This window comes from Biomphalaria glabrata, chromosome 6, assembly GCF_947242115.1.
Source record: "Biomphalaria glabrata chromosome 6, xgBioGlab47.1, whole genome shotgun sequence".
Taxonomy (NCBI): domain Eukaryota; kingdom Metazoa; phylum Mollusca; class Gastropoda; family Planorbidae; genus Biomphalaria; species Biomphalaria glabrata.
The window spans coordinates 22,277,121-22,289,211 of NC_074716.1; the positions used below are offsets into that span (position 1 = coordinate 22,277,121).

Consider the following 12,091-nt stretch of genomic DNA (forward strand, 5'->3'; position numbering starts at 1 on the left):
CCTGAAGTAGTAATGCAGAGCAACCAAAAATAGAATTCAAACAGTCTTTGGCCATTCTCATTCATCTTTCAGATTCCAAAAAGTCTAAGGCAGTCTGGTCAGGTAGTGCGATCTGATCCTCAGTTTGGCCAGTTAGTGTGATCTGATCCTCCGTCTGGCCAGGTAGTGTGATCTGATCCTCAGTCTGGCCAGGTAGTGTGATCTGATCTTCCGTCTGGCCAGGTAGTGTGATCCGCGGGCACGTTGCCCTGCCTCATCGTGGCGCCCGCGTGGAAACGGCCATAAGAGGAAGTGGCTAGGCGAAATGGGTAGCAAAACATGACTCCCGTGGGGATGCCCACGGGTAGACGAGAGTCAACCCATAGCACGGGCGGGGTTGTAAAAAAGTCCCCACGAACACGTCCCACATCCATGCGCTGTTCCTCAAAGGGACCGTTACATCAATGGCGGTTCCCACACAGCTAGCTTGGTACAACGAAGGAAAATGACGGTGGCTCCCGGTGCCCTCGGCCTTCGGCCATGTGCAGCCAAGCATGCGTCGGGGCCAAAGGCATTGGAAACAGCAATGTTTTACATAGGCATTGACTCGGGTCCCTCTCAAACAGAACTGTGTTCCCACAGGTTTGTTTTTTTTTACTGTTCGGCTGGACGACCAAACAGGTTTTTTTTCAAACTTAGAGCTCGAAGAGCCTTCGGCTCAGCTCTTAGACATCAACAAGGTAGTGTGATCTGATCTTCCGTCTGGCCAGGTAGTGTGATCTGATCCTCCGTCTGGCCAGGTAGTGTGATCTGATCTTCCTTCTGGCCAGGTAGTGTGATCTGATCTTCCGTCTGGCCAGGTAGTGTGATCTGATCCTCAGTCTGGCCAGGTAGTGTGATCTGATCCTCCGTCTGGCCAGGTAGTGTGATCTGATTCTCCGTCTGGCCAGGTAGTGTGATCTGATCCTCCGTCTGGCCAGGTAGTGTGATCTGATCCTCAGTCTGGCCAGTTAGTGTGATCTGATCCTCCGTCTGGCCAGGTAGTGTGATCTGATCCTCCGTCTGGCCAGGTAGTGTGATCTGATCCTCCGTCTGGCCAGGTAGTGTGATCTGATCCTCCGTCTGGCCAGGTAGTGTGATCTGATCCTCCGTCTGGCCAGGTAGTGCGATCTGATCCTCAGTCTGGCCAGTTAGTGTGATCTGATCCTCCGTCTGGCCAGGTAGTGTGATCTGATTCTCCGTCTGGCCAGGTAGTGCGATCTGATCCTCCGTCTGGTCAGGTAGTGCGATCTGATCCTCAGTCTGGCCAGTTAGTGTGATCTGATCCTCCGTCTGGCCAGGTAGTGTGATCTGATACTCTGTAAAGTATTCCACCTTTATCTTTTCCTTTGTACAATAAACCTTATGTATATATATATATACTATATATATATATATATGTATATGTATATATATACTAGACATATGTTACCCGCGACCCGCGGGTCTTTATTTGCGCATTACTGTCGATATAGTCACTGAGAGTGTTTTGTAAACAATTAAACGAAATAATAATGTAATAAGTAAAGCGAATGTGTCAATGTAAAAATAGTGTGAATGAAGCTATCAAATCAAAATAGCTAATTGGCTTAAATCCATTTTTTAAAATTAAAACATTTGCTTTTGAATAATCTAGTGGATTGGATTTAGATGTATGTTAAACGTAGCTAATGATCCTTTCACGTTATTTCTCTTTCGCTACGAAAATAAAATTAGTTTTGCGAAAATGGGTTTACCCGAAGTCGATACATTCTTATCTATTAAAAACGAAAAGAGCGATAGCTTTGTTAAATAAATGGGATTATAAAGTGAACAATTAAACGAAATAATTTTTAGTACGCGATTCATGAATGAATATAGATCTAGGCCTATCTCAACTCGGCTTCGCAGCATTCGTAACATATGTGTTAAAGTATAAAACTATCTGTGCGAAGAGAAGTTTTATCATCTTAGAGTTGAATTAGAGTTTTAGATCTAGGGATGGGATTATAAAGTAAACAATTAAACGAATTAATTTTTAGTACGCGATTCATTACGGTATTGTCTAATGAAAGAATGTTCGTCTGGAAATCTGTAGTCACAGATATAAGGAACTAATTAATGTAAAAAATGCTTTTGAAACACAAAATTGAAGGTTAATTTTATTATATAATGAAATCAATGGATCTTCTTTTGTCTTTTCATGTGTCAAAGTAAAAAACTATCTGCGCAAAGTGTATTTCTTAAAATTAGATCTAGGTCTAAATCCTTTCTATCTTTTCTCATGTCAACATTGTAGACATGGCCTAGATCCATAAAATACTATAGCTTTAATAGAGTCGGACAACTTTATTTTTTTTGAGGGTCTTAAGTTTGTTTTAGGGCTACAATACATACACTACGGTCTAAGTTGGTACCCAAGGAACATTCCTGCCTAGTTTTATCAAGATTGGTCAAGCGGTTTTGATGTCTATAAGTAACATACATACATACATACCCCTCACATTCTACTTTATAATATAGATATATATATATATATATATATATATATATAACGCTGTGCCTGTATGTAATTTTGTGCAAGTGAGGGTTCTCAAACTCTAAAACCCACAAGACACCCCAAAACGGCCATCTTTTAAACCCCCCTTTGTCATATTGTATACATTCTTTGCTGTTCTCTAATTCCCAATCAATATGTTCTTGTTACATACAAATAAGAAGCCTTGACTTACTTGTCAGTTTGTTCAATCCTGGCGTGAACATCGTTTGTGTGTAAGATGGTGAGTTGAAACTCTGACGCTACTGTTGACAGTGTCAAGGAAATGACAAATACGGTGAACATGACCCGAAACTAGACTCTGAATGAAATTTTCAAAATCGGTGTAAGCCTTTAGACATGTATATATATATATATATATATATATATATATATATATATATATATATATATATATATATATAATATATATATATATATATATATATGACACAAATAGCTTTATCAAGAGCAAATTTGTAACCGATAATTTTATTTAATATGTTATTTTCAGTTATGAGCAATATAAAAGTTAAAGTATTTTTTTAGCCATAATCTAAATAATAAATAAAACCTTTTCTTTTCTATATTATAACTTGTAGTACACATCAGCTACGCCCGTTGATTTGTTCCCAGGCTTTATATTTGTGAGCTTGCGCTCCCAGAGCTATTTTTTGTGTGTATTTTTATAGGCTAGAGCTATTTTTATGTATTCTATTTTTTATAGGCTAGTGCCAGAATTAATATTTGTACTTCCGCTTTTTGTTATATGGGTTAGGGCGGGTAGTATAAATAGTTAAATCCATGTTACATCATTATGAATCTCATTGCTCTATTTTGTGTCTGTTCCAGTTTCTTAATGTTTTCTTGAGTTGAGGGGTCCCAAACGGAGGATGCATATTCTATTATTGGCCTAACCAAGGTTAAATAGCATTTATAGTTTTATGTTATTATTTGATTTATAGAAATTTCTTTTAATAAATCCTAATGGTTTGTTGGATTTTTTTGTAGTTTAATCAATATGTGGATTCCATGACAGTTTTTCATTTATTATAACACCTAGGTATTTTGCGTTTTTAGTCTGTGTTACTGGTTTGCCATGAATAAGATAAGTGGAATTAATTTGTTTTAGTTTTTTTGTTACTCTTAACAACTGACATTTTTCTGGGTGGAAAGACATGCTCCAATTTGATTCCCATTTCTGTAATTCATCTAATTCTTTTTGTAAAATATCTGTGTCTTGTGTTGTTTTTATTGTTCTATATATTATGCAATTGTCTGCAAATAATCTGACTTTTGTTCCTGAAGTAATGCAATTTGGTAAATCATTTATGTAAATTAAAAATAGTAGTGGACCCAAGACTGTTCCTTGAGGTACACCTGAGTTTACTGTTATCGGTGTTGATTTAGAGCCATTTATTATTACAGTTTGTTCTCTCCCTATTAGAAAATCTTTAATCCACTGATGCAGTGGACCATTAATGCCGAAATATCTTAATTTTTTAAGCAAACTATGGTGGTGAACTTTGTCAAAAGCCTTAGAAAAATCTAGTAAGATAGCATCTATTTGTTCACTATTATCTAAACCTTTTGAAAAATCATCTATTAGTCCTATTAATTGTGTTTCACATTATCTATATTTCCTAAAGCCATGTTGGTATGGTTTGTCTAAGTGCTTTATGATGTTGCTACATATTATGTGTTCTAGGATTTTACATGTGATGCTGGTAAGTGATACTGGTCTGTAGTTTCCTGGGTCAGAATTTTCTCCTTTTTTAAATGGGGGGGGGGGGTGACATTAGCTTCTTTCCAGTCCTTTGGTACTCTGCCCTGGTTAAGTGAAGCCTGAAAGAGTATTTTGAACACTGGGGCTAGCTCATTGCTTAGTTCTTTGAGTAATCTAGCTGGAATACCATTAGGTCCAGACGCTTTATTTGGTTTGGTGTTGGCTAATAGTTTTTGAATTCCATTTTCTTGTACTACTATATCTTCTATGTTGTCTACTTGGTTCAAATTCAGTAATATGTCTTTGTCTCCTGGGGTTGAGAATGCTGATGCAAAGTATTTGTTTAGGATGTTTGCTTTAGTTTCATTATCATTATGTATTATGTTATGTTCATCTTTTAATGGCGCTATGCCTGTTGTTTCCATTTTCTTAGACTTAATGTATGACCATAGGTTTTTGTTGTTATCTTTAGATATTACATTGTTTATGTATTCACTCTGCAGCTGTCTGCTTACTTTTTGGGTTAAGTGTTTAATTTTTATATACTTTTTGTAAACTCTTTCTGCATTAGTTTCTTTAAATTTTCTATATAGTTTTTCCTTCTGTTTACAAAGCTTCTTTAGTCTATTATTAAACCAGCATTTATTTATTTTGTTTGATGTGTATTTAGTTGGTATATGATTTTCTATAATGCTTTTAAGATGGTTTTTAATGAAATTCCAGAGGTCATCGACTGGTTGGTTAATGTCTTTTTCTAATAAGAATGTTTGTTGAAAGTTTAATGCAGCTTGGTGTAGTTGTGTTAGGTTACATTTATTCCAGAGTAAGATTTTTCTTTTGGGTTTTGTATTGGCTACATCTTTTATCTGACTGTGTATTTTTATGATCTCATGGTCTGATAGACCAGGGATAATATCATAATCAACTACTAATCCAGGTCTGTTGGTTAAGAAGAGATCTAATGTGTTGTTTAATCTAGTTGGCTTTTTAATGATTTGATCTAAACTTAGGTTGTGTAAAGTTTCTATGAAAAGCTCATTTATGTCCTTAAGGTTTTGGTGTTTATCTATGGTTAGTGTTTTCCAATTTATATCAGGTAGGTTGAAATCACCCATAATCCAAAAAACTACATTTTTATTTGTCTCTTTAAGTGTAGTAATCTGATTACATAGTTCCTGCATGTATTCTAAACTAGAATTTGGTGATCTGTAAACGCTGCCTATTATTAGGGATGTTGAGGTGGTATTAATTTTACAAAATGTTGATTCTATACTTTTTGAGTTAGGTAAGGTAATTTCTTCTGCTATAAGAGTGTTTTTTATTGCTAAAAGAACTCCTCCATGATTATCAGCCCTATCTTTTCTAAAAATTTCATAATTACTATTGAAAATTTCTGCATTATAAATTTCAGGATGTAGCCAAGTTTCTGTTCCTGCAATTATGTCTGGTTTCTCACATTCTAATAAAATTTCTAAGTCTGCTGTTTTGTTCCTAATGCTTTGAAAATTTATTAAGGTATTTTGGTGTTACTTCTTTAGTAGGTTTGTTTAGTGAGGCTGTTTTATTAATTTTAGTAGATTTAGGTTTAACAGGAGTGGATCTGGCTAGTGGTTGGTGAGTTTGGTTTGGGATGGTGTTTAGGATGTTGTATGGGTTAGAAGTGTCTGCATCAAAGGAATCAAACAGTCCTGATGTAAACTGAGGTAACCGACACGGTACACAGTGCCATGATGCATCTTTGTTGCCTAAGGCATAATACACAGGTGTATAATATTATAATATTACCAACGCTTTCATACAGTCTATATCTATTGTATTAGATTTTTATATATAGATTTAATTATTCTAATATAGATATGTAATTTAGATCTATACTGTGTTAGCGAATTGCGTTACACAAGAAACGAACCTGGGTTTTTCTAAACTCTGATACTTGGTTTGTAATAATAAAACAGCACCTACCTAAATAAATCATAAATAGAGCACAAATACCTAAATTTATTGTAGTATATATAGGTCTGTGGTTTTATATTATATAGCTTTCGTAACTTCTTTTATAGAGAAATGACTTTTCTAATTTCTTTTACTGAAAATTTGAGCTATTCGCGTCTGACACATATATAATTTTGTGTGCAGCAACAAAGCCCATTAGTGTTACAACTCGCTATCTCCTTTTTCTCTGTCTCGCTCTCTGGAACCGCCATGTTGTTTTTGTTTTTTAAACCTACGCATCATAATTTCTCCGACATCGACTTTTGACTTGATTTGGATAGACCCGCTTCATAATGCAGCCCCGACCAAGGACGTAGCCTGGGGGTGGAGGGGGTGGAGGTTTGTGGCTAACCCCCCCCCCCCCCCCAATGAAATTTTATGACTGATTTTTGCTTTGATTTTGGTTATTTTTGGTGAAATTTTAATGTTTAACCATCATTTGCCCCAGCGCAGCCAAAGGGGTTTTAAGGTTAAAACCCCCCTCTTCTATAAAACAAAAAAAATAATACAAACGACAGTCATCAAATTCCATGAGCGTAGCCAAGGGGGATTTTGATTTTTTTTTGTATGATAAAACCCCATCTTCAAATTAAAACTAATATATACAACAGTCACCTGATACTATGAGCGTATCCAAGAGGTTATTTGTATTTACAAACCCTTCAGAGGGCTTAAAAAACCACTTCCAAAGTGTTTTGAGTTTAAAACCCCATTCAGCGGGGTTTGAAGCTAAAAACACCTCATCAATATAAAATAAAGCAAACAACAGTAAAAAAAATTCTATGAGCGTAGCCAAGAGTTTAACCTCCTCCCGAGGGCTTTAAGTTTTAAACCCCCTCCAGATGGTGTTTTGAGTTTAACCCCCCCCCCTACAGATAGCTCTGAGGTTAAAAAAAACTTTTCAATATTATTCTAAAGCAAATTCTACGAGCTTAGCTAAGGGGCCGGGTTTTAAGTTTGTTTAAAAACAATCCTCTAGAGATTTCTGAGTTTAAAACCCGACAACAGATTTGGTTTTGACGGTAAAACTTCCCTTTTTGGTATCAAATCTAAAGCAAACTACAGTCACCAAATTCCATGAGCGTAGCCAAGAGAGGTTACACATTTGTAACAGTCGCTGGGCTCCATTAATAAAGTGTTTGCACTTTCCTCGTATTGGCCTCCATGTCATCGCAACTCTTGGTATGCGTAGTTCATTTTGTCTTAGAATATGTCCCGCAAACCTCATGCGACGCTCTGTCACAACCTCACTTAGTGTTCGACTCCCAGTTCGGCAAAGGATTTCCTTGTTTGAGACCCGATCTGTGTAACTGACTCCCAAAATCCGTCTCAGCCATTTTTGTTGAACCACATTTAGTCTTTTCTCAATTTTGACAGACGACTTTTATGTCTCACTTGCATATGTTGCTGTTGTGATGACGATTGTGTTGAGAAGGTGTATTTTGTCTCGAGTCAAATAGCTTGGCTAGTCCTAATAGGCTGCAGCCTTTGGAAAATGCTCCCTGCCTTTCCTATTTGGCACGCTACATCATGGTAGGCATCTCCATCATTTGTTATGATGCTGCCAAGGTACGTGAACTTGTCCAACTCTTCAAGCTTTGACTCGCCAAGTCTGACGGGGGCACCCTTTGCCTTATATCCCACTCGCAAAATTTTAGTCTTATCCAAGTGTATGCAGAAGCCAATTTTGGTGCCTCTCTGTCTATGCTCTCCGTCATTTTTTGTATGTATTTATTTGTAGCCCCGAGTAGTGCAACGTCATCAGCAAAGTCCAAGTCCGTCATTCGGTTTTGTTCACGCCATGGAATACCAAAGGCAGTCTGGTTCATTGCTCTCCTCATTATGTAGTCGATGGCTAGGAGGAAAAGGAAGGGAGATAAGATGCACCCCTGTCTCACACCTGTCTCGATTGTAAAAAACTCTGTTGTTCCCTCTTCTGTTTTAATGCAACAACTAGACTGACTGTTTAGGTGTCGTAGGATCTGGACGAATTTTTCTGGGATGCCGTATTCTCTAGCTATTTTCCATAGTGATTCTCGGTGGACACTATCAAACGCTTTTTTAAAGTCTACGAAACTGATCGTTAGCCGTTGTTGGTACTCAAGACTTTGTTCTATGATACTTCGTAGAACGAAGATCTGCTCTGTACATGATCTGCCTCTTCGGAAACCTGCTTGTTCTTCTCTGTTGAAGCCGTCTCAACAAAACAGTGCTGAAAACTTTGCCCTGGACAGAGAGGAGAGTAATACCCCTCCAGTTGTTGCAGTCTGCCAAGTTGCCCTTTTATGGAAGCTTTACAATCACTCCTTCTTGCCAGTCCTCAGGGACTTTTGAAGTTTACCAAAAGAGATTTAAGAGATCACACACACACACACATACACACACACATAATAAATAAATATAAGGCGGCGGGGAGGGGATAAAAGATCCCCCCAACACCTACCCCCAGAAAAAAAATCCCAGCTACGCCCATGCCCCCCGACACATACTCGCAACTCATATTTTGGGCCCGTTAATTCTAGTATTAGACTACTTTGACTTATCTAGACCTAGCTATTCATCATCCGACTGTATGCCTCCGAACGGTTCGATCTAATTCTTTGAATATTGTAGAGATATTTCTCCATTATAAAACCAGTAATAAAGAAGATGTTTCTTACATAATTGTTATTGCACAATAAATAAATAAAAAAAAAAGATGTCTAAATAAATATGTGTGTTTGAGCTTTTGCCTTGGATTAAAACCTTTAGAAAAGAAGGGTACTTTTATTTTTCATAAGTATATTATATTAACTTATGTAACGGAAACTCGTAATTATACATGTACCGGTTAAGTTTAAAATCTCAACAATATAAACACAGAATTTTACATTGAGATTTAGGCCTAATAACCATTATATAGAAACGAAATTGTTGGAGTTTTATGAAACATTTGAAAATTGCATCTCATATAGAGTCCAGATTACAGGGACACAATTGAAAGATACATTTATCTTTGTCTCTCGCTCTCTATCTCTCCAGTACATTCTCAGTTTCTCTCCTCTTTCTCTATCTCTTCTCGCCCCCATTCCCTCTTTATTTTCGCTCCCCGTTTCCCCTACAGTCTCTCTCTAATCTCAACTATTTTAGCCCTGGAACAGGTTCTCGTATGTTAAACGTGACTAAATCCAAGTTTTCTCTCACTAAAGAGCTATACCTACATCTTGAACAAGCAAGACAAACCTGCTGGCTCATGAACAACACAGTTTTGAAATCTGTCCAAATGTTTGTGTCTAAAGTTGATCGTAGCAGTGAACTACGTCACAAGAGATCTTTGTCACACACACACACACACACATGAAGTCATAAGTAATGACGAACAACAAAAACGTTTTAACAAATACAAATCTGGGCTGTAAATCAAAGTGTATTGACAAAGCTTCTATCCAACGTTTCGTGTCTGTCTGGTACAAATGTTGAACACATTAGTTCTCCCACTTCCCAGTCTCGGATGTTGAAACTTTGCTCAATTATTCACTGTCCCTAATAAAACATGAATCAATCAAAAACTAAGTAGTTTAATTATAGTAGTAAATAATTAATTTTGCTTGATATTGAAAAGGGGAAATAAATCTTACAGTATTGAAAATGTCTGTAGATGTGTAGTTTTTCCCCATAGATAACCTTTTTTTTTAAAGTATTATACTCTTTATATTTTTCTTGTTTCTTTCTTGTTTTTGTCAGAGTTAAATGAAACAACATAGAAACAACATAGAAACAACATAATAACAACATAATAACAACATGTTTATGATAACATCAGAAAAGTATTGCTCTGCTAAGTTCCTCATCAATGTCTGTGGCAGTCTTGCCCTTACGTAAGTGAATCACTGGGAGGACTCTTCCCTTCTCTCGACCCAAACATAAACAGCGCAAATGTGTTTTTTTTTCTTTCAAAGGTAGACTACTCCAGATGTTTTCATTCATAAAGGTCGCATAAACATTCAAGGTTGACACATTTCTGCCCTTGTTATCGTGCACCAAATGATTAGAGATAGCTGCCTACGTGGGAATATATAATTGAAAAGTGACAACACACAGAGGCCGGTAAGAACTGACGCTGAACATTTCACAAGAACGTGTTGAGCAGGAGCGATATTTAGTTAGCTCGACACGTTCTAGAGAGCCTAGTTGAGCTGATTGGCTGATGTCCTGATAAAGGTTATTCTCTGATCTACTGTTTAATCTTATCTACTAAACTACAGATGTAGCTTCAAAAGAGAAGATACTTATGTCCTACGCGTTTCATGGGTCAATCTAGACATGCATGTTAATCAGTGACTTAAACTCTGCTAAGTCGTTAGTTTTCCTGGCTGATTCAGGCAACCCATTCCATGATGTAATGGCACTAAGGAAGGAGTACCAGGTACTTGTACGAAATTGTCCCAGCATATGGACAAAGTTGTAATAATCTTTATTTCTTAACGTCTAAGAAGCTCGTCAGATCATTACACTCGAAAATAAAATTTTAGTTAGTTTAAAAACAAATGCTCTATCTTCGCGAAAATAAAAAAAAGTTCAAGGAAGGGGTTTACAAAATAACAGATAAAGAATCTTAAATCCACCATGTTGCCTAAACTTTGCTTCTAGTTGAGGAAAAAGTTGTGGCTATGAATAAAAAGTTCAATGAATGTTTTTCAAATAAAAGTTGCCATCGGGTAAATGACGTCAGTCATGGAATCTTGAAAAACAAGTTCCTTTTGTTGCGCAACTGCTTCCGCTTTATGTCCAATGGTACCCAGACTGCAGATTAGCCAGAGAAAGTTGAGCACAAGTGTCTGCTGAAGAAACTAAACACATTTTCTGGCATAGACAACGAAAAACAAGTCTATAAAAACTTTTTTCACATGCACACATTTGTTTTCGTATGCGTCATACAAACTTTTACCGCCTTTTTGTCCCTTCAAAGTATTATAATATGTACTTATGGTAAGTTGTATATATATATGTATATTTATTTATACACACGATAGTGTTGGCAGATATACCTTTTGTAGAGGAAGGGATTTTAAAGAATATAATATGGAATGATTATTTCTAAATGAACTAATAATAGTATAATATGATAATTGTTAGGAGTTAGGCCTATTACTACAAATAATTTCACGAACATCCTCAATAAACAAAACTAACAAATAATTTCACAAACATTCTCAATAAACAAAACTAACAAATAATTTCACAAACATTCTCAATAAACAAAACTAACAAATAATTTCACAAACATTCCTAATAAACAAAACTAACAAATAATTTCACAAACATTCTCAATAAACAAAACTAACAAATAATTTCACAAACATTCTCAATAAACAAAACTAACAAATAATTTCACAAACATCCTCAATAAACAAAACTAACAAATAATTTCACAAACATTCTCAATAAACAAAACTAACAAATAATTTCACAAACATTCTCAATAAACAAAACTAACAAATAATTTCACAAACATTCTCAATAAGCAAAACTAACAAATAATTTCACAAACATTCTCAATAAAGAAAACTAACAAATAATTTCACAAACATTCTCAATAAACAAAACTGACAAATAATTTCACAAATATTTGTAATTAACAAAACTAACAAATAATTTCACAAACATACTGAAGAAATCAAACAAACTTCAATGAGACTTAGCACTTCCTTACACTTATACGAAAGCAACATTCCATTCCTGAACACAGGCACACCACGAGGATGTTCCTCGCTTTGTAGTTGTGTGTGTGTGTGTGTGTGTATTCAGAGAACAATTTTCCTTTCTTTCAATACTTTTATCACCGACACATTTCGCTAAAT

At 36.0% G+C, this 12,091-nt stretch overlaps 1 protein-coding gene across 6 annotated transcripts in view; it reads right to left on the reverse strand.

The window, feature by feature from the left end:
* The window catches only part of LOC106053533 (snake venom 5'-nucleotidase-like), a 42,047-nt gene that overhangs the window by 16,046 nt on the left and 13,910 nt on the right, over positions 1-12,091 (reverse strand). For 5 of the 6 annotated variants that reach the window (XM_056033662.1, XM_056033665.1, XM_056033660.1 and 2 more), the window contains exon 2: positions 2,730-2,855. In XM_056033662.1, the coding sequence (XP_055889637.1) occupies positions 2,730-2,839 (110 nt within the window). In that variant the 5' untranslated portion in view covers positions 2,840-2,855. Of the gene's footprint in view, positions 1-2,729; positions 2,856-11,943; positions 12,000-12,091 lie in introns of those variants that run through there. The other variant, XM_056033663.1, reaches the window with a different exon arrangement.